The following is a 22,144-nucleotide window of genomic DNA, read 5'->3' as shown; positions in this document are numbered from 1 at the left end:
TCCCAAAAAAAGAAAAAAACAAGTTTACTAACTGAATCAGAAGTTCAGAATTTAAGGGCTTAACTAGACTGAGGAAAAGCTGGCTGTGAACATGAATGGTACAGTCTTAAAAATACAGGTTCCTATGTGGTTCTTGGCTCGGACGTTTGGTTCTAGGAGAGACCTTCAGTTGATTTAGAGCATTTACATTATTTGGAGGTTCTTTGAGTGCAAAAAGTGTAGTTTGCACTCACGCATTCTGTTTGTAAACACTTTTTTCAAAAGAGCCATCCATCGAAAGGTTTTTCAGTGGCATCAATCCAAGGAACCTTTTTTGGCACCTTTTATTTATATGATTTGAGTGTCTTCAAACTGTGAACTGTTGATGGTGATGCCATAATCTTATGTTGAGACACGTGTTATTTTAAACTGCAGTGGAATCTGATAGCTTCCCACCAGTTTTGCATGGCGGCACAACCCGCAGTTATGTCATTTGAATAAGACGGCAATCATTTCCCAAAAGTTATAGCTCGTGCCAGCTTTGTGCTGCTTTGACAATGCTGACACGATCAGAAGAGTAGGCACAAACACGTTGCTCTCTCTTTAACAAGTACATGCTTGTAGGGGTATGTGTACGCGTGTGTGCTCGTGTGTTCCAGCATACAGATCCTGTAGAAGGTGTTTTTTTTTTTTGGGCCATATGTGTAGGGAGCATATGGCTAATAGACTGAGCTTTTCAGAATTGCTCACAGACTCTACGGCCTCCCACGTTTATCCAGGTGCTTCCTGTGTCCGAGCAAGAAGTTCTCACACACACACACACACACACACACACACACACACGCACACCCCCACGTTAGCACATTTTTGCCATCTCGGGCTCATTTTTGCCATCTCTTGCAACACTTTCTGCAGATCTTACAGGAGCAACATGGCGTCTCAACAACAAAAAAAAAAAACGCATAACAGGTAAAGACAGGGTGTGTAATTCTTACTCTCTGAAGCTGTGACATAATGACTACATTCACACGACTGCAGTGTGGAATGTGTGCACATGAGATCAAACAGAACTCAGCAGTGTTGACGTTGCTAGTGTTAGTAATGGGAATCTCCAGGTACCTCACAATTCGATACATTTTCTATTCATGATGCCAAGAAGGGATTATAAAGTGATTTTTGATAATATTAATATTAATATAATCCATAGAGTCCATATGTGGAAACTAAGCTGCAAAAACTCCCTGTTTTGATTTCACTGTTTTTGTCCTGTGATGTCAAAAAACAGTGCATTTATGAAGTCCCACATATTCACCCTACAGCATTTTAGCTCCACCCTCTTTGAAGTTATAAGAAATGTTTACATATATCAGTCTTAAAGGCAAAATACTGACTGTTTTTGTACATAAAATGTTATAGATTGACCCGAGGGGCAAAAAATAAAACACAGCAAAAGTGTAGGATATGGGCACTTTACATTTAATGGGTTTAACCTAAAATCTAAAAAAAATAAAAATAGATCAGAGAACCTCTTTTACTTTCAATATTGTGTTTTTACACTTAATTCAGTAAATGAAACTTTAAGTTAAGATTTGAGAATATTTTTAGATTAGCCTGTTTGCAGTTTCCCATGTTTACAAATTGTTTAGGCATTTTAATATTATATACAAAAAAAAGTGTGATTGCAAATGTGTGCATTAGCAATATCCTCCCTTTTCTTTCCACCTCCAAGCCCAGCTCTGCCAACGTATCCTATTTTATAAAATCTCTGCTTATGTGTGACCTAATTTTGCAGTAGAGAAAAAAACAGAGCATGTATAAAAAAATTGACTGAAATTTTGTGAATCAGTTTTGAATCGTTTATTTTTCCCACCCCTGTCTAATGTGCCTCAACAGTAGAAGTAAGGAATAGAACATTTGACGTAATGTTTGCCCATTAGGATTAAACAGGCTGTTTTTGTTACTGTGTCTGTGACCAATATATGTAAATGAGCTCTGTTCTGGTTGGATGCCCTGGATTGTGCCGTGTTCAAAAAGCAGTCAAGACTAAAACATTCCTTATTACTTCAACATGAACTGCTGTTGGCTGAATTGGTGATATATGTGAACGGGCTGGTTTTTGTGACATCAGGAAAAATCAATAATTCAAAACAGGCTGTTTTTGCAGCTCAGTTTTCATGTATGGACTGTATGGACCGGGGAATTAATGGTATGCTTTGAAACTTTAATAGCGTTTACATGCTACATCAAATGTCTTATTTTAAAAAAAGCAGGGAAAATTTGTTTTTCTTGTGTGTTTCAGGCTGCTGAGCATGTATGTTGATAGTAGCAAAAAGCTCCTTTCATGGTGTTTGAGTGAGTGAAAGCATGAGAAATTTTGTGTGTGTGTGTGTTGGGGCTGGTTCACCCTCAGTGCTGCTTCACTGATTATTATCAGTAGATGAGCAGGCACCCCTGACTCACACTGCCCTCATTTGAAGAGAAAATGTGACTGTGTATATGCGTGTAAGAGAGAGCGCTCACCGCTCAGCCTCTGGGTGGGGCCGGAGGCAGACAGGTCATTTCCTGCCGCTGACTCTACTGTAGTGAGATACATATCCTTTAGAAAGGCTAATGTCCATTAAAATGCAAAAATACCTTGTGACATTAGAAAAACCTACTTGATGTTTTCATGGTCCTATAATAGTCTGTATGAAACCTCCTACCTGTTCACTTTCATTACAGCAATACACACTGAATCCAAAACATCATGGTAAAAAAGAAAAAACATGTAAAATACATTCAAATTTAACCTTTAACATGCAGATTACATATTATATAGTGTCAGAAAAGGGGTACAGTACAGGTACATTTCTGTTCATCAAGATACAAATAATGTATGTTTATTACTAGTTTTATTATTACTATGATGTAGGTGTACCCTCAAAGTTTACGGTTACTTTCCCAGGGAAAGGAGCATATTTGTGTCTTGTCATAACCTAATTTTTTAAAATGTTTAAAATAAAAAGCGGTACTCTTAATGGTAACACCACAGTGACAGTTCAGAAAGTAACCTTTAGGGATGTAATATTATTAGGGATAATATTGGGTTCACATAGTTATCAGCACATGATTGCTTTTAAAAAATAGATCAGCATTAGACAGATGTTTAAGCTTGATCAATGTTTCAAACTGATACTTGATGTAGTTATTGTGCTTATTGTTTAGGTGATGCTAGGCTGCTTTGCTAAAATGTCTGTGTTTTATTCATTTAGCTGCATTTGTAACCCTTCAGGAAAAAATACTGTATTTTTCCAAAACACAAATCCGAGTGGATTCAGTCCTGGTTTCTGCATTTCATAATTGTTTGTCAGATATATTGACAGATATGTACATGAGAATGATTGGAAATTGGCCTCAGTCCACATGTCTCATATCAGTGCATCCATAGAAACCTTTCTATGAACTCAAAATAAAAAATGAGAGCTAATTCACAGAAATCAACAACTAGGAATTCTGGGAAGCTCTACCCCCACTGCTACAGTATTTTTATTATCGGTCACGGTTTTCATATCTGTTGAGCCTTAATGGTATCGAGGTTGCAATGTAAAGTGGACGACAGTTAAAACTTTAGCACTGACCATTAGTCTACAAACTAGAACAAAAAGTCTTGCATTTGAAACCTGCGTTTCTGATGTAGGCTTCGTTACATCTGATCAAACCTATTAAGAGACGAGTAACTCCATAGGTGGACTCATCACTTTAGGTCTTCTGGTAATTTTATTTATTTTTTGTAGAAGACATCTTTTAAAAACAGCAGTTTGAAGTGATGTGATGAGATGAATAGACTTGTATTGTAGAAGTTTTGGGTGTCATTAAGTTGCATGTTAAGAACATATAATTTCCTCCCGGCCTTGAGCTCATAGTTGTGTTGAACGGGTAATTTCACGTGTAATGTTAACTGCTCTCATCTACGCTGTGTGTACTGTGTCACGTTGAGGAGCGCTCACACCTATAGTTGAATGACACAGTGACATCGCAGAGCTCATTGCTGAATGCGTGATATTTCACAGGCTCACAGAACACACGTTATTATTTTGTCATTTGTTAGTGCCTGCATCCGGTACGGTCTCTTGCAACAGAGGTTTCTCCACGTTAGAGTGGATGGTATTGTGGCCTTTTGCTGTTTCATTTCACAGAAGCTAATACTGCTATAATTAGTTGTTACATTTTGTGTTGTGTTTTGCGTAACTGAACTTGAGAAATAAGCATTAAGGACAAAATAATCTATTAATAGTCAACTTCAGCTGGAGCCTGCATGCTTTTTTGCCAAATATCTTTGGTCCCCTCATTGCAAAATCCTCCTGTTTTGTGATTGATGGACCAACCTAGTAACCTGACAGATTTTACAAGCGAATGTGTTATTGTCTAGTACTATATGCCATACGTACAGGCCTTCTTGTGTCTACCTTAATGTCATCCTACCATAATCAGAGCATACTTCATTTTAAGCATTTCACATCACATGCAGTGTAGACTTTCATTGGTGGCTCTTTAATCTTTTATGGTGCGCCTTTGACTTTTATAGGTGAGTAGTTGATAACCATGGAGTGTGTCTGTAACAGTGATATAGATAATGCATCGTCTTTGTTTATTTTCTTTCTTTCTCTCTCTTTCTCTCTCGTTTTTAAGCTTTATGGCAAAAAAGATGAAACAGCTGTTTTCTATATGGAAGGAAACAGAATGTAATTGCTCCAGCCTTCACTGACGAGCTCAGTTCAGCTTGTAATTGCTCAGCAGACACAAGTCTAATGCTAAAACTAATGGAAGTTCCCCCCTACAATTCAAATGAACTGCAAGTGTTTAGGGGTGTGTATGTGTGAACGCCCATGAATTTGTGAGTTGATAAGACTGTTGCAAGGGTATGTAGTCAAAAAGGAAAGAGTGAAAAAAAAATGCGTTTATAAAGATTCTCCCCAATGGGGAGCTGTTAGCACTCTTGCATTTTTTGCACGCATCACTGAAAGAGAGGAAGCCCACACCAGCTGGATCATACAAGAATGTACCACTTACATGTCAGTTTCAAATGCTTTAAATATCCATGTTTTAAGTAGAGCAGGCATATATAATATGTATGTATATATTTGTGTGTGTATGTGTGTGTTGTGTGTGTGTGTGTGTGTGTGTGTATTTTAGGGAATCTTTGAAAGCACAGTATGTTGTTGTTCATTTAATTACTTTTTTTAAACACTGATCATTGGAAATTGATTCAGCCACTGGAGAGAGGTGTGCAGTTTGATGCGGGGTGGTGGTGTGCAGCGTGCTATTAGCAGTGTGAAAGTGTGCCCTGAAACATCACTGCCCCGCATTTGTACTGTGCATACGCCTGTTAGATAGTGTATGAGATTGAGGTGACCTGAGGGCGTATTGCCACCAACACCAGGCTACGTCCTGACAACCACACAGTTTCCGTGGAAACCACGCGCAAGCCAGCCGCTGTTCTCTCACAGCTCAGGTCGACCAATCAGAGCGCAGAGTTTGTGCTACCTACAAAAGAACCATTTCCTGTGAATAATTCAGGATAAGGGGGAAACACAAGTGCTTACTTATTTAAGTGAGGCAGGAAAGTAGGTTAGGCCTCTTGTTCTGGAGGAGCTGCAGTTTAGCAAACGTTCTTTAGCCTGAGGTGAGGAGGGTGATATGGGGTGAATTCTTTCTGAAAAGCAGAGAAAACCCTTTTATTTTAGTCTTGTATTTTGGCCTGTCCTGCTCAGACAGGGAGTACATGATTATTTTTAATTTTAGGATGATATGCTCCTTTGAGAAGCACAGATGTTTGTCTTTTTTGTCTGTTCACTAGAACAAGATGTCAGTTAAAAGAATAAGACATCACTGTCGTTCAAGATAGTTAACTGACTTGTGTGCTGTGTAGTTCGTCACAGGAGATGTATGTTGGGTGACATGTTTGTATCTTTGAGAAGGTAATCTTGTAGGCCTAACACGATAAACCAAATAATATTTTGCATTTAAAAAAGTGATGATCTATAATCGCTTAATTAAATACCAAACTCTACAGAGAGCTAATTGCATAAACCACTCTTTGGCCTCATTCTTGAGGCATGACTATGATTTGATTAAGGTTGTTTTTGCTCATTGTTGCTCATGTAGCTTACCCTTAATTAGCTATTCTTCTTATCCAGATAGCCTGCAGGTATAGACACTCTGTTGGTTAGCTGGCAACCATTGCAGCCATAGAAGCCCATTCTCTTGTCCAGACTTTTGCAGCTAACTTGCTGTCAGTTTTGGGATTAATCTATATTTTGTCAACATGAAATGAATTTTCTGGTCATGCAAATAAGAGTTTTATTTTTGTGTGGTCAAATTTATATTGCAAATATGCGCCAGTATGTGGTTTCACAAATTCCAGGAGTTCCAGGAAGATGACCTGTCGATTTCCTGATGTAACACCTGATGAGATTGTTTATGATCGAATGGATGAATGAGAAGTCACTAACACATGCTGTTTTGCTATCATTTCATAGCAGAAGAGACATAATTCTAACGATGGCTGATTTTCTGGCAGTCTGTAGCTTAGAGCTCAAGGCTCCTCTGCTCAGCAGTGCTAATACCTCAGCCACAAAACCCACAACACTGAGCTGTGTGTGTGTCTCAGAGCAGATTACTTGAAGTGGGGGTTAGACATGGTTAGATGATGCTGTGGGCATGACAGTATATGACATTTTTTTATCATAAATGTAATAAATTACATCATAGTTAGGTTTGCGCCCAGTGACGATTAGTCTAGTTACCATTGTAACAGCCCCCCGTGACTGTAAAAACTCATTTACTGATGGTTTAAAAAAAAAAAAAGATTGTTCATTTATTGATTTAATTTTATTTTATATGCAAACCAGAGCAGGACAGCAGTATTCCCACACAATGTATGTTTTAGCATATTCTCTCACCACAGCGTCAAGTGTCAGACTGAGAAACAACTTTGGTCTTGGGAAAAACAAGATCAAAAACGTGTCTCAGCTCTCGTTCATCAGAAGAAACAGGCCTGCTTCATAGAAGGAGGCAGCGTTAAGCTACGTGGACACAAACGTGGACAGTAAAGTTCAAATGATATTGTTCGTGTTCATGATTCCGTTCTTTTTTTACTAAATTACTAAATTTATTATGTGCTTGTATTATGTTTAACGAAGATTAAGGCTCAGCTCATACACTATCACTGTGTTTTCACTCGCTTCTGCTTCAGTGCACGGGATCATTAGAAAACTCCAGGATGAAACTGTAAAGCAGAGAAACAAAATATCCCCCTCTCCACCACCTGGTTTAACCATTTACATTGTTTTTTTTTCCACAGAGTTACGTGAATAAGAGGACTCTGTTACTGGCAATGGCCTAATCACAGTATTCTTTTCTCATTATATTGTGGATATTATTAGTTATAGGACACAGACCAACTGCATGTATCTTTTACAACGTCAAGATGTCACTATTCTCATTTCAGGTGTTTATATGAGGTTAATGAAAGCCGATGATGTTGGACAGAAAGAAATGATTCCGATTCAATCTTTTAACAAATCTGTCTTAAAATAGCACTCACTCACTCTGTATGATGCGATGATGTTAGCTGTGTATTTCTTCCTGTGAGGTAGTAGTGTTGAGTAGTTTCAGTATGATGGCCTACTTACAGTGAAGTGCTTCAGTTAAACGCAGCTTATTTTAAAGAAGCATCATTGGTATCACATGATACTCAGGGTTCCAGTATCAGTATTGGTTTGGGAAAAGAAAAAGGTATTATTGTACCATCTCTTTTAAAAAGAGTGCATGATCAGTCCTGGGTATTGTTATTTAGTGTACTATTATCACACATTTCTTTTTATCGATATATATAAATCCAGTTAAATTCAGTGTACTTTTAAGTACTGATAATATCCTTAATATGCCCAGAAAAGCATATTGTGACATATTTAGAAGTCATTTATCTCAGTAACATAATTTATTGTCATATTGCCCAGTCATAATTCTGATGTTATATTTTTGTTCTATCACCCACTTTCAGTAAGATTATGAAGAATGTCTGGCGCTTTTATGTTCAGTTCCTCAGGGCACATGTGGATTGTGTCTTTGTGGTGTGACTGGGGGCTGCTAAAGACCACTCCCACCCCTTCCTATCTTGATTATAAGCCATTGTGGCAGAAATGGCATCTTTGCAGCCATGTCTGTCGAATATTTTTTGTCTTGTGACATCGCATGCTCCTCCGACCGTCATTTACCCGTAATAAAAAGAGCGTGATATTTTAATAAGTATTGATGTTTTGGTGTGAAAACTTGCTGAAACCTTAGTGGAATGTATAATCTGAGTCTTATCAACAGGTTTTGCACTGTAGTGAAACGTGAAATCTCCTCTGAAACTCGGGTTGTAAAGGCATGATCAGATATTCATTACTACAAATGTATTTTAAGGCTTAAAGCTATGAACAGTGGAGCGGTTGTTGGAAGTGATGCACGTCAAAGGCCTGTGGACTTTCTGGTTCTCCTGGGACAGCATGTGCTTGAATTGCCTGTGATGTGGTCAGTTTAGCTGTGAGGGTGTTGCCATGCCCAGTCTCAGAGGAGTCCCGTGGGGGTCAGGGAGGGGTGTAGGGTGGAATTTGATTGGAGCAGAGCTAAATAACGGGCCAATAGGGATGCAGCTCAGTTCAGCTGTGTAATACCAGTTATTGTTCTGCCCCAGTGCTGACAGAAACGGAAATATTACACCTCGCTCCCTCTCCCTCCCTCTCTCTCTCTCTCTCTCTCTCTCTCTCTCTCTCTCGTCCTCTCTCTCTCCTCTCTGTCTCTCTCTCTCTCTCTCTCTCTCTCTCTCTCTCTCTCTCCTCTCTCTCTCTCTCTCTCTCTCTCTCTCTCTCTCTCTCTCTCTCTCCCACTCTCTCTCTCTCTCTTTCTCTCTCTCCCTCTCTCTCTCTCTCCCTCTCTCCCCCTCTCTCATATACAGACACATACACATATGTGCACACACACACACTTCTGCCCTACCAGCTCCCACACACAAACCAGCACCACAGCTTCCTGTGTTACGTGGGCAGCCTGAGGGCGGGAGAGAGAGAGAGACCTTACTCCTTCAGCAGGTTTCTGCTCTTAGGCCTAAATGATTTAAAAGTGTGTAAATATGGTTAAAAAGCCCATACCCTACATTTTTCTTGTATTTTATTTTAAGCCCACCTATAACATTTTATGTGGTTTTCTACCAAAAATTGTCATTCATTTTTACATGAATCTCTTCATCCCCCAGAATTAAACAGGCTGTTTTTGTTACTGTGCCTTTATGACTGATGTACGCAAATGACCTCTGTGCTGATTGGCTGAACTTTATGGTGCCTCATTCAGAAAGCAGGCCGGGCTAAACACTCTTTAACTTCAGTGTGAATGGGCGGAGCTAAACTGCTGTAGAATGAATAGGTGAATATATGTAGATATGTTTGTTTTTGTGACATCGTAAAAACACTGAATCCAAAATGAGCTGTGTTTGTAGCTTAGTTTGCGTATATGGATTATATTGACTGGGGAATTTTGAAATTTGAACAATATTTACTTATTGTATCAAACTCTTTTATGCGAGAGAAATGTGGTTTTCTAGGATACAAATCCTTTAAAGCAGGACAAAAGAATCTATTTACTGATTTACTGTATCGGGTGTTTTCTTAACACCGTGAAGTCTAAAGCTTGTTGTTCAGTTGTTAATCTAAACTCATTCAGTGGCTGCTAAGAATTGTTCAGTAAGTACTGTGAAACTAATATGCAGGTTTTGTAGTTATGGGGGAGAAGAGCTGAGATACAGGGCCCACGTACAGACCCTTATGGATTAAGGGATTAAAAAGTCTTGGTGTTCATCTCTCCCAGCAATGCACTCTCTTTGCCTGGGCTGAGTATTGGTACAGACAGGCCGAGGGAGAGTCTCTTGCAGGTTCCTGCTTTATTTCCTCTTGTGAAATGCCTCCCGCTCCGGATTGTGTCTCCATTGTGTGCGACAGCGTTTACGTAACCGCGGAAGAGAACGCTATTAAAGCACGTCCTTCTGAGTCAGTGATTGAGAGAGTGAGAGACAGACAATAGGCACATCCTCCTGAAGTGAAATGTTCACTAGACAAGAACAGCTTATTCTGTATTTTCTGTCTTCCTCATTGCAGGCATTTTTTAAAACATTGTTTTCACGTGTTTGGTTTAATGGACGAAAGGGCCCATATCATGGAAAAGGTTTTGAAGAGCTTAAAGTAGTATGTAAACAATGGTAACATTTCAAAATGTAACATTCACCACCCAGTCCATGCTGTGTACGTACAGAAACTAAGCTGCAAAAACAGCCCATTTTGAATTGTTTCGGTGATGTCACAAGAACCTATGAATTTGCATATCCACCTGCTCAGCCTACAGCTGTTTAGCTCTGTCCATTCATACTGAAGTGCTAAGGAGTGTTTCAGTGCTTTTGAAAGAAGCACAATACAGGAGAACCAATCAGAACAGAACTCATTTACGTAACAGTTTTTACTGTTAAGTAACAAAGAAAGCATGTTTAATTCAAAGGTATAAAGAGAGGTAGAAAATGGTCATTTAAGAATTAATTATGTATATTTGTATTTTATTATTATTATTATTGTTATTTTGTTGTTGTTGTTTTGTTGTTGTTGTTGTTGTTATTATTATTATTATTATTATTATTATTATTATTATATTTTTTTTGGTAATAGGAACTATTAATATTCATATATTATTCACACACACACATACACAAACTTCACATATCAAACAATTGTATCAGTACTTCAATTAGCACCACTACATACATACATATATATATATATATATATATAGGAGGTGCTGAGTTATACATTTGGGATTAATAACTGAATAATAAATATAAAAACAAAAAATTGGACATCACTAGCATCATTTGCTATATTAATGCAGTCATGAGGCCATTAAACAAACTATAAGCAATCTATGCTAGTGCTAAGATGGGTAGCTTGTTTATTATCTTATCACTAGTTGAGTAATGTGCCTGCAGTTTAAAGGGTTAACCAGTTAATTGATATAATGGTCTCTCACTTTATTTTGTGATGTAATCAGCTGTTCAAACTCTAAGGAGACACACTCATTACACAACAGCAGTAGACTCAAATGAGATTGATTTAGTGTCAGAGGATATAAATAACTTTGCCTTAGCGTCAGGTACATCTAGTAACAGGACATAAGACCTATTTCATAAGGCAGGTTTTTTCACAGAGTTAGATAAAAATAAAGCCAAAAGACTGTCCAGTGAGAAGTGGTGCGGGTCACTTCTGTTGGGCAATTTAACTTTTGGCCTGACTTTTTTCACTAAGTGAGAAGTCCAGCTTTGTGAAATATTAGTATGGAGAGAGTGAGCTGAAATCTCACAGATACCGTAGTGTTCAAGTGATTCGAGGTTGTTTTTCCATTTTGAACGATGTTTATTAGTTTTTCATTTTGCATTGTTGAGCAGGTCATTGCACTTGGAAGTGAATGCTGACTGTGAGACTAAATCCCCAGTTGACTACTGTGCTGCATAGCAATGAGAAAGAGGAAATGAGGGCACTGGCAGTTATGAATGTTGATTTTAATGATACTTTTAATAATAATCTTTAAGATTACATGATTAAGTTTGATTGCCTGATTACAGTTTCTGTCAAAATTATTCTGTCAGTTATTTCTGTCTTGAAATAAAAAGTACAAATTAATCGAAAGTGATTGCTTATACACATGTATATACATACACACACAGTCATATGCAAAAGTTCTCATCATCTACATAATCATCTACATCATCTGCACAATCACTGTTTATTGTCTGAATTTAACATATTGGGGAAAAATAAAACAAAATTTGGTCTCTGCAAAGTTAAACATTTTTTTAATCAATTTTATATTTTAAATCAATTTTTATTTTAAATATATTAATAGATGCACTAAAATATGATCGGATGGTAACCGTATGTACTGGACGTCCTCGTGAAGAGATTTGTGAATACTCTTAACACTCTGACAAACATAATGTTACTATTTTTATTAATATTATTTGTATATATTTCCTATTAGTTTTTTTCTGAGCAAATAAGTGGTTACTGCTCAGATAAATAGCTTTTTAAATGGTGTTCCCTGTAGATTCTTACTTGTTTCTGAAAGTCCATGCATGGTTTTTATTGTTCCTTTAATGTCCTACTTGCCTCAGATTATTCAATTAATTGATGTAGATTAGTTAAATATATGATTGCTCATTTGCCAATATCATTTTAGTCTATTTTCAGTAGGTGAAAACTACTATTGTATTTCTGCTTACTGTAAAAATGACAACGAAAAAAAATCAACCACAAGGGAAGTTACAACAGCGTAGCCACAGTATATCTGCTGTGGAAATATCTAACCCACCGCTCTTGAGAGCCTCCTAAATCGACCGTCTGAAATGTGAATAGCTTGTTTCTCTTGGTGCTGTGAAGAGATGTTCATTTCGTGTGTGTGTGTGTGTGTGTGTGTGTGTGTGTGTGTGTGTGTGTGTGTGTGTGTGTGTGTTTTCTTGGCCCTGACCCCCTCTGGTCTTGTACTGCACAAAGTCACTGCGCTGATGAAAATTTAATTCACATGAGACCAGAATAGCTGTAATGTAATTACTGTATGCCTGAGAGGGTGCTGTTTTCCAGCAAGTGCTCAGGCTGGAGGAACACACAGAGTCCTCAACACCCCCCATCCAAGACATTATTGTTCTCTCTTCTCTTCTCCTACCCCCACAGACCAGAATAATTAACACTGAGCATTGATTAGTGCAGTTCTTTACACTATTACACTATGCTTGGATACGTAGGTGGCTGAAGCAGCGTTCTGTTTTGAAATGCTACCACGGTGTTTTAAAGTGGCCACATCATAGAAAAATAATTTTCCTATTATTTTTAAACTGAGTTTTATGTAGTATGTAAACACTATAACGTAACATCCTGTTTAATTCCCAGTCCGTACCATCTGTATATGGAAAAACAGCTTAGTTTGAATTGATGATTTTTGTGATGTCTTGGAAATCAATACATATATATACATCAGTATATTTAGCCTACAGTGGATTAGCTATACCCATTTAAATTGAAGTTATAAAGAGTGTTTAGACTGCTGTAATATAGTGTATGCCCCCTTTACTACAAAAATGGTAGTCAAGTGTTGGAGTTCTTGTATTATTTGGTAGCATGTTTTGGGAAGCTATTTTGTAGATTTTGAAGAGGTACAGTTCAGGGACACAGTCTCAGGGTTACTCAGGGTTAGTTATAGAGCTGTGTAGTTACTTATAAAGTCACTGGGCCCAAACGTGGTACATCAGGTTGGAAGATTCTAGAAAGAGTGGAGAAGAGGCTCCGCTGAAATCATGACTGGTCCACAGTGGTGCCTCTTTTCTTTCTTACATGTGAGAGAAAACTTGTGGCACTTTGTTCACTGTTTAAGCTGCGGCACGTTTAGTTCTCTAACAGAAGAGGCAAAGCTTTTGCACAGGCCCTCGGAAACCAGCCCGCCCACGCCATTTTTCTCAGAGAGGAGACAGAGAAAGGGAATGATATTTAGAGAGAGAGAGAGACTGAGAGACACACAAGCCCAGTTTGGTAAGAAGTATGTATACATTCTCTTCTGAAGATCCACAATTTGAGGCTAGTTTTCTGTATTTAACTGTTTAAATCCCATAAGTAATGGATACTACTGTTCTGTTCCATTGTGAGTTCTGTTTATTGTGCAGGGGGGATCTGTCTGAGCTTCTGTTATGGCTTTACTAGTCTTTATTAGTGGTACTGCTGTTATTTCAGATGCAACACAGCCTCAGCAGTAATGAATCTCTGCTCATCATGCTATTTTAAGGCACAGATGTGCAGCTCTGCTCTTGAAGGCTCTTAGTTTAGTATAGATTGGTGATTTTCCTGATCAAACACCTGATGTTACTCTGAAGTCTTGTACCAGGTTTAGTAGTGGTGTTTGAGCACTGCACTGGATTCTTGCACTCCATGACCAGAGCTGGACACCACCATTTTCAGCCCTTACTTAGGCAATCGCAGTTGAATCTGAGGATTTAATGTGGATCTAAGAGAGGAAACTACTTGGCCAGGTGAAGATGGAGAAAGGCTTGAGCAAGACCACAGCCTGGTCGGTGAGGGTGCAGAAGGGCAAGAGTGTGCTTAGAGCTGCTAGCCGGACATTGATCCTTGTCGGCCTTTATAGCATGTATAGCATATAGCAGGCCTGCACAAAGACATGGCTGGGCCTCTGAAAAATTCTGTTGGAGTCAGTATCTCTTTATTTAGTATTTGCAGCACTGATATCACAAAAATGTGATTAAAACAGTTAGCCTACTATGTTTCTGTCTTTTCATTTATGTGGCTGTTTTAGCGTTCATTATTTGCCAGTTTCGACATTGAAATTATATCAAAAGAACGTCACACTAAAGCCACACAGGTGAATAAGTTGTTCCAAACAATGATGACCCATCTGGTCAAGAACCATTCCTATCTTCTACTGTTTTGAGAGACTGGAGATGGAGACAATACGGAAAATATGGCTTATCCAGAAAATGTTTGAAATGGCTCAAATGTTCATTGCCATCCAGTCAGATTTGGAAACATGGTTCTCAAACTATTGCAAACCCTGTTCATCTTATCTAACATAACTAACCAATTTCATCATTTGAACTGATCAAGCTGCATCTACGAACACTTTGAGCTAGCTCATTTCAAATGTGTGCCTTTTGAATACATTTAGCAACAGTAGCGATCATAGTTATGCCAAGCTGTTAAATTCAGTAAAAACCAAATTACATGGGACAGCCTTACGGTATGAACAAATGTTTGTTTTAGCTACCTCAGTCATGAACTGTATCTGGCTGTGTAAACTTACTCACTAGTATAAATAACAGTAAATAATCTGGGATATGTAAGTGTTGAGGCATAATGAACACATTTGTTTAGCAAGTTAAGACATCATGAGTCAACAGGAAGGAGATAAAAAGTAGTTGCATGATTGTGAAGTGTGTGTGTGTATAATATTCCACTTTCATGCGTTCTGAGCACAGTGCTTAGCCTCTTGGGCCCCATTAGTGGCAGGGCCCCTGAAAGCCTCCTCTCCTCCACACTGGCGGCCATAATTGTGTGGACTTTGTTGGAAAAATGCCTTTTTCGTCTGTTGAGAAGATTTGGTAGGTCTCTCAGCAGCATGAGGATATGCTGAGACAAGGTCTTTCTGTTCATGCTGAGCTGAAGTGTCTGGATGGACTCGTGGTGGAGGTGGCGGTGAAGGTAGCTTTGGCTCTTGTTGTACTCCCATAGCGTTTAGTTTGTCTTTTAAGATGCCAGGATGCAGTCTGTTTACTCTAGGGACACCTAGAGTAAAGAGAGAAGCCCCAGGGCAGCAATTTCATCCCCATCACCCTCTCTGTCTGAAACACAATCATTATCGTCTCTTCTCTCCACGTTGATTCCTACTGTTACATATTGCTCCACTTATGCTTCCTATACAAAGATTAAACAAGAATGCAAAAACACTGCCTTCTGTTAATGCTGTTTTACTCTCTGTCTACAGCGATTACGGAGATTATCAACCAAATACAGAACAGATAAAATCTACCCCACCAACGTCGGCGAGAAAGAAGAGAATGTGAAAAAGAACAGATATAAAGATATACTGCCATGTAAGTAATAAACAGTGCATCACGCCTTTTAATGACCAGGTTGTGGTATAAACTCAAGTGAATCATGTTCATGACACTGATGTTTGGTTTTTCTTGTACACAAGTCAGTGTCAGTGTAGCTACTGTCAAGCTACAATCAGCTTTTAATTCTACAAATAATGGTATTCATTAAGTGACCCCAATTTTAGCTTTAGTGAAGATATTTAAAAGGGTAACTTTACACTAGAAGGGGAAAACGTTAAGTTTTTACACAAGTTAATATAATGTGTTTTTATTCCAGGTCATTTTTTATCGTTTCTATTGGTCCATTCATCATGAACTGCTCACACAACATAAAGGGCAGCTGCAGTTTTCAAGTTTATTCCTTTTACAAAAAGTTACGAAGTTTTTATCTGACTGTGACTGTATGACAATTGGATGATCAAAAACTTCTGGCAGTAGATCAGCACTGACATGGATTTGCTTGTATGTGTTGCCACGGCATGCTGCCATAGCTCAGATCTGTTTGCTGTTGAGTGTTTAATCAATACCCATTACTGCACTTTAAACCAGCTCATATACTACCACATCATTGATGCTGCAACTACAAAAGTAGAGTGACCCACATCAACAATACCTACTATCAGTCTACTAACAGCAATTGATCCCACTTTACATTTGCGTGAACAGGCCTATTGATGTACAATGCTTTGTAGAACACAAAGGCTTTACACAGTGGGATCACCCAGTTTTACATACTCTTTTGCTCTCTTTCTGTGTTTCATGCACAGTTTTCTAAAAAACCTTTTGCAACGTTCCATTTTATTTTATATTGTCTTTTGCAGTCATACGCAGAAGTGTGGACTCTCCTGGTTTTGTTGATTTGATGTGTGAAAGAAGTTCACAGTTCTGTGCATTTTAATGAACAATTGTTTATTTGCTGAATTTAACATATTGGGAGAAAAAACAGATTATGTCGCATGTAATAATGGCACATTTTGATATGTTATACTATTTTCCAGTATGTTAAAATCAGTAAATAAATAGAAATTATGCTGTAAGATTTGTTGAAAATTGTTTCCTGTGGAGGATATTAGCTTATTTTTACTTAGAAAATCAATAAAACATAATTTGACCAGGGTTGTGCACAGTTTTGCATGCAGCTGTATATAAAATGGTGTCTGTGTGGTGTCTCAGATGGAATACACTGCATGGACTAAATGTGCTTTCGGCCCGTTGCACTTTCTCAGTCTTGTCTTTCTCATCCTTCAGTTGACCACAGTCGAGTGAAAGTCACGTTAAAAACATCCAATCAGGACACGGATTACATCAATGCAAACTTCATCAAGGTACAAAGCATTTTTGTGGCTATCGCTGTATGTGTGTGTATGTGTGTTAGTGTGTGTGTGTGTGTGGGCGGGCGGGCGAGAGGAGGGAGGTAGAAGCGGATGTGGAGATAATAGTTAATCAGTTTACTGAAACGCACTGCAAATATAGTGACTCTATCATGTTCACACCCGTGCGTGTTTGACTGAAGTTGTACAGTAATGTATAAAAATATAATTTTTAATTGCTTAAAATTGTGTTTCACTGTTTAGAAACTACAACACAGGTGTTCAGCCTGCTTGCATGTAGGGCTGGGCAATATGGTAAAAAATGTTTATCTTGGCATTTTTCTGTCTTTTGGGCATGAATATTCATACTTTCTGTCTGAAATGACCTAACGGGGTGATTTTTCTTTTTTTTTTCTTTTTTTTCTGTCGGAACAACCATAATTTGGAATAAACAAACGGTTGCCAAGTAGATGTAAAATATTATGCGCAGTAAGAACAAAAAATCCATTTCGAAATGATCTGTTAATCTGATTTTGAAAGGCCTATTTTTCATTAAATGAGCATGTGGAGGAATGGTATTCAGTTATATTTGTTTTTTATTGCAGAGCATGCTGCCTGTAGTGGCGTGGCTCCTTTTTTTTTTTTCTTTTCCTAAATCTGTGCCCACCTGGTCTCCTTCTCTCAGTACAGCTACATTTTTAGCAGACATGCTTATCCAGAGCAACTTACTGTAATAGTCAAGTGCAGTGTTACAGTTTTTGCCTGAATTTCTGCCTGAACAGGGGAATTGAACCCAGGTCTTCTATGTCTATAGTGAGGGTCTTATCCACTGTGCCATCGGGCCACTTTACGTGGTGTATTATTGCTTTTCATTTTGCTAAAGTGACTTACCATGCTCATTACCATGCCCGTTACCATGCCGATTTCCAAATCATCATGGATATATATTGCCCAGGCCAGTATAAGATAGGAGAAGCAGCATGTATATTTAGAATGGGCTTGAATAACACAGACTTTGTGAAGAATCACAACACAGAAATCTATGTAGCCAGATCAGCAAATTCTATCATGATTACAGCAAACAAACAGTGGGCACAAGCAGTGCATTCCAATTAGGTTCACTGAGGGGAAACGAGTGCAGCTGAGGAATGACTCAAAGCTGTGAAAACCTGAGAGCTGTTTGACCATTGTAGCGCCAGTCTACTGTTTGTTGAGGACTTAAACCACAATTTGAAAAAGATGCAGACCTGTGTTTAGTATCAGAAACTGCCACAATACAGTGTACTTCATAAAAGATGAGTTCTATCACTGTTTTATAGACAAAAGAGATAAAAAAGTTCCACCATGTGTAGAGAAAACAGGAAAGAAGTCAGAGAGTGCAAATCCATCTGACTCATCTATGTAAATGTGGCAGTAGTTCTGTGCCTTAAGGCATGTACAACAAGTGCACAGGTAGCAGGACAGGGCCTACAGATACAGAGATGTTTTCAGGCCTGTGGGTGCAGCTTCACTGTGTAGTAAGACTTTAAACCAGCTAGCTCACATGCTAGCTAAGAACTTAATAGCTGAACGCTGTATGCCTAAAGGCACATTCCAGCCTAAAACTAGTATTTCATGTGTTATTGGTCTTGTTAGGTAATATTCTGTGGGGCAGTACTGGATCCCTCAGCCTTGTTGGTTTGACAGAATTCAATGTTCTCTCACACAAATACGTCATACAGCCATTGGGAATCCTCTCTGCTGTGATGAGGAAGTCCTGATTGCTAGCGTAGCCACTGATTTAGAGGCTGATGAATATTGATGGTAGATCGACTTCCTCAAATTTCTCCCACCTTCAAGATGCATCATCAGAAGGGGGTTTTTTCCTAGTCTTTAAAACTAAAAAAACTCTCACCCTATAGATTACTGTAACATCGCAATAGGAAGCAAATAGGCATGTTCACAACAGATGTGGTTATTGTTACATTTTTAATTTTGGCCAGAGAGCCCCTTTAATAGAATTTCTAATTCAAAATTTGTCCTTGAATCTGAATGTGCAGTTCTTCATAAACTATATGCTACTCAGACACAACTAGGATCTGTTATACTTTTGGACAGCTCACATTCATGTTTAAATAACTGCAGTTCAGTCGGCACTACAGTGCAGTCGTGGCCTCAGAAATGATTTACTGTTTCTTTTGTAATGACAAGGAAGGAGTCACAAACTATTTCATTCATTGATTTTTACCTTTTTCACCAAATAATCTTACCTTTTTTCTACCAGGCAATATACAAGTATGGTTGCAAGTCTGTGATTATACATTTTATCATTTCTGCTGAAATGTGAACTGGACCCTAACTGAGAGTACCCTTGCTGAAATTGGTAACCCTTCTTGCCTGGGGTACCAAGAGTTCTGAGCCAGAACCTATTGGGTGGAGTTACTAATGGCGCAAAACACTGATCAAATGCAGTCGTCACAGAATCGTCACACAGTGTGACTGGAGTGAGATAAAAAATAAACTCCCCCCTCAAAAAAAAGCTATCTAGCCAGACTTTAAAGTCTGTGACTCATACATAAATCAAATGTAGAGTAAAAGGTAAATCAGAACTTGAAGCTCCTCCACTGTTGATAACTGTCATTTGTGTTTACTGTTAAAGATAGATTCACATGACAAATCATATGTCCACACAAGTTAAGAGAACTCCTAGTTTGGTGGTTCTGTTATGCAATGGGAAATGAACACAGATACTCCGTCAGGGCATGGAGCAGGGTTTTACAGTCTGAGCAAAATGCGCACATTTGCTACTTCTTTTTAAATAACTGTAACCAATTTTTGATTGTGCTTGCATATGAACAGATTTTGACCTGACTAACCTACCACTTCATTGTGCGTACGTATTATGTGTGAATACAAACGTCCAAATTTTTCCTTCAATGATGCGTGTCACTAGCCTTGAATGGTGCTATATTTGCAGGTCATGATGGGAAAATTTGCCAGTTGGCTCATTACGCATATCACAAGAACTTTACTAACCTAATACATAATAAACTTACATGGGTTAGCTAAGAACTGCTGATTTGGGTCTTTTGCCTTTGCTGTGGTCTCACTGCAGTGAATGTACATCTCGCAGTGGCATCAGAGAAACAGCCAGAACTGTATTTGCAATGCACTGACCAGCATTAGTAGCCAGTATGGCTACTACTAGGAAATGGCACATAGTACAATGACATACTTTCTATTGATTAGACAAAAGACATGAACACAAATGAAATCAAAACTGCAAGAAAAGAACAGAATAAACACTGAATGACTGAAAAAAGTTCCTAATATTGTTCAGGTAATCTTTAACCCCTATTGCTGAAGTAAACATCATCTCTGACTGACAGGAGAAATAAAGAAAAAAGAGGGAATAAAGAAGTTCATATTAAGTTTGTGCTCATGGATTTTCTGTGTGTTCCTGTTTATTTCAAATCAGGAATGCCAGTGCTCTTGGCAGAAAGCTTACTGTAGAGTCCTGGATAATTCTAGGTTCAGATACTGGGCTGTACTGCCTAGTGGAAAAAATGCCTTAACATGCAGTCAGTTGTAAGACTGAGATTGGTTATCATTCTACTGTTGAACATAGTATCTCAAAAATCAGCCGGTTAGCAGCTGCTCAGTACTGGCATGCATGCACACTTTTTTTGGCTTTTCATCTTGTGCCAGCTTTCACTTTTGAATACTGTATAATGTGTATATTCCTGTGTTACAAACACCTGCCGTCATTTTTCATTCGCAGTACATACTGGTGGGTCAGTGATTATTTGACTCATGATTAGACAGGAAGTCTCGATGTCTGAGATATTGTGTTTGTAGCCGTGTTGCAGACAGACATGATAAGCACAGATAAAGTGCCGTTTCGCGGGCGGTCTGCTTCCTTGGTACTCGGTAAGGTCAGTAGTGTTTGTTCTACAATTTCACTTGATTTCTGTGAGCTCACCTCTCTACCAATGAACAGATCCTTAGTCAAATCAGATGTTGAGGTCAAAGCACACATATAGAGACTGTGGCCCCTCGTAGATTCACTTGAGTAACCCCAGTGTCTTAGGCTTTTTGTTTCTTTTTCTTTTTTTTTTAAACTTCCTGTCTTTGTTCCGTCTGTGCAGTAACGTGGATTTGAGAGAGTAGCTCATGGGCTCTCTCTCAGGCTCAGACTTCTGCTTTGTTTTTTTACGCTGTAAATTTGAAGCAGAGCACATCTGTGTAAGATAAATATGTGAAAAATGTGTTATGCTTTGGTGCTTGTACAGTTGAATTCAAAAGTTTAGGAACATCTGGTGAGATTACATGTTTCTAAGTGAAAATAAGTTAACATTCTCTATGGAGAACGCACTTCTGCACATTTTAATACACAATTATTGTTAATGTGCTAAATTTAACATGATTAAACATAATGTGTCTTGCAAAAAGGTTATGGCACATTTTCATATCTTTTAGTTTCCCTCTACACGTTAAATTCAGCAAAGAAGCAGAAATTGTGCTGTAACATTTAAGTTTGCTTACTGTACAGTACAGGTTCCCAGCCCTGGTCCTGGAGTACCCCCTGCCCTGCACCCTTTAGTGTTTTCCCTGTTCCCAACACTCCCTTTTAAGTTGTGAAGGGCTTCTTAATAAGCTGTTTAGATGGATCAGGTGTGTTGGGAACAGAGGAAACATGAAAATGTGCAGGGCAGGCGGTGCTCCAGGACCAGGGTAGGGAGACACTGCTGTAGAGAATGTATTAACTTACTTACACTTAGAAAGTCATTCATTCCAAGTGTGTAAATGTTTGCATACGGTTGTATTTAAGAGTGGCAAAAACATAACATCACAATACTTAAAGGCATTTTCATGAACTGCTGTAAGTTTTTCTGAGGTTTACAAACAGCTTAGACAAAATGCAAAACAGCAGTTCAGTATTTAGAAAATGTATTGAAAATCTTTTCAACTGTATGAGTACAATGAAAAAGGAAGAAATTGTACCTACAATTGGAGAAATAAAAGAATAAGATTATATCAATAAGATATCAGTGTCAATGGCATACTTATTATATAGTTACTACACACTGGTCACTGATTACAGGCTCTCTACTTGTATTGCTTAACTGTGTGATTGGACTCCACAATAGATTGATTGCTCAATTCT

General features: G+C 38.4%; 1 protein-coding gene across 2 annotated transcripts in view; it reads left to right on the top strand.

Moving 5' to 3' along the window:
* The window catches only part of LOC118812063 (tyrosine-protein phosphatase non-receptor type 12-like), a 61,806-nt gene that overhangs the window by 14,639 nt on the left and 25,023 nt on the right, over positions 1–22,144 (top strand). For both annotated transcript variants that reach the window (XM_036576751.1, XM_036576752.1), the window contains exons 2-3: positions 15,577–15,685; positions 16,937–17,013. In XM_036576751.1, the coding sequence (XP_036432644.1) occupies positions 15,577–15,685; positions 16,937–17,013 (186 nt within the window). The remainder of the gene's footprint in view (positions 1–15,576; positions 15,686–16,936; positions 17,014–22,144) is intronic.

This window comes from Colossoma macropomum, unplaced genomic scaffold, assembly GCF_904425465.1.
Source record: "Colossoma macropomum unplaced genomic scaffold, Colossoma_macropomum, whole genome shotgun sequence".
Lineage (NCBI taxonomy): Eukaryota > Metazoa > Chordata > Actinopteri > Characiformes > Serrasalmidae > Colossoma > Colossoma macropomum.
This window is presented reverse-complemented; position numbering and strand designations above follow the sequence as displayed.